Source organism: Haliaeetus leucocephalus, unplaced genomic scaffold (assembly GCF_000737465.1).
Source record: "Haliaeetus leucocephalus isolate CR32 unplaced genomic scaffold, Haliaeetus_leucocephalus-4.0 Scaffold251, whole genome shotgun sequence".
NCBI lineage: Eukaryota > Metazoa > Chordata > Aves > Accipitriformes > Accipitridae > Haliaeetus > Haliaeetus leucocephalus.
Genome location: NW_010972687.1, coordinates 2,003,516 through 2,003,744, shown reverse-complemented (window position 1 = coordinate 2,003,744; position 229 = coordinate 2,003,516). Strand labels below are relative to the sequence as shown.

Sequence of the window (229 nt, the reverse complement as noted above, 5' to 3'; positions counted from 1 at the left end):
GGAGGAGAGGGGCCGCGGAGCGGTTCCGGGGCAGGTGTCGCCGGCAGCGGCGGTTGCCCGGGGGATGAGCTCGGAGAAGGGGAACGTGTCGCGCACGCGGCCCCAGCGCTACCAGAACGCGCGCGCCTTCAGGAACGACAAGTACGACACCAGCGCCCGCCGCAAGGTGAGCGGCGGGGCGAACCCCGGCGGCGGGGCCGACCTTCCCCTCCCGTCACAGCGCCGGGCC

The 229-nt window shown here is 75.5% G+C and overlaps 1 protein-coding gene across 1 annotated transcript in view; it reads left to right on the top strand.

Annotated features, from left to right (window-relative positions):
• The first annotated feature begins 7 nt into the window (after positions 1-7).
• Positions 8-229, top strand: part of LOC104832430 (chromosome unknown open reading frame, human C9orf85) — a 15,744-nt gene continuing 15,522 nt past the window's right edge. Inside the window, exon 1 of the mRNA XM_010568601.1 lies at positions 8-166. Coding sequence (XP_010566903.1) covers positions 65-166 — 102 coding nt within the window. The 5' untranslated portion in view covers positions 8-64. The remainder of the gene's footprint in view (positions 167-229) is intronic.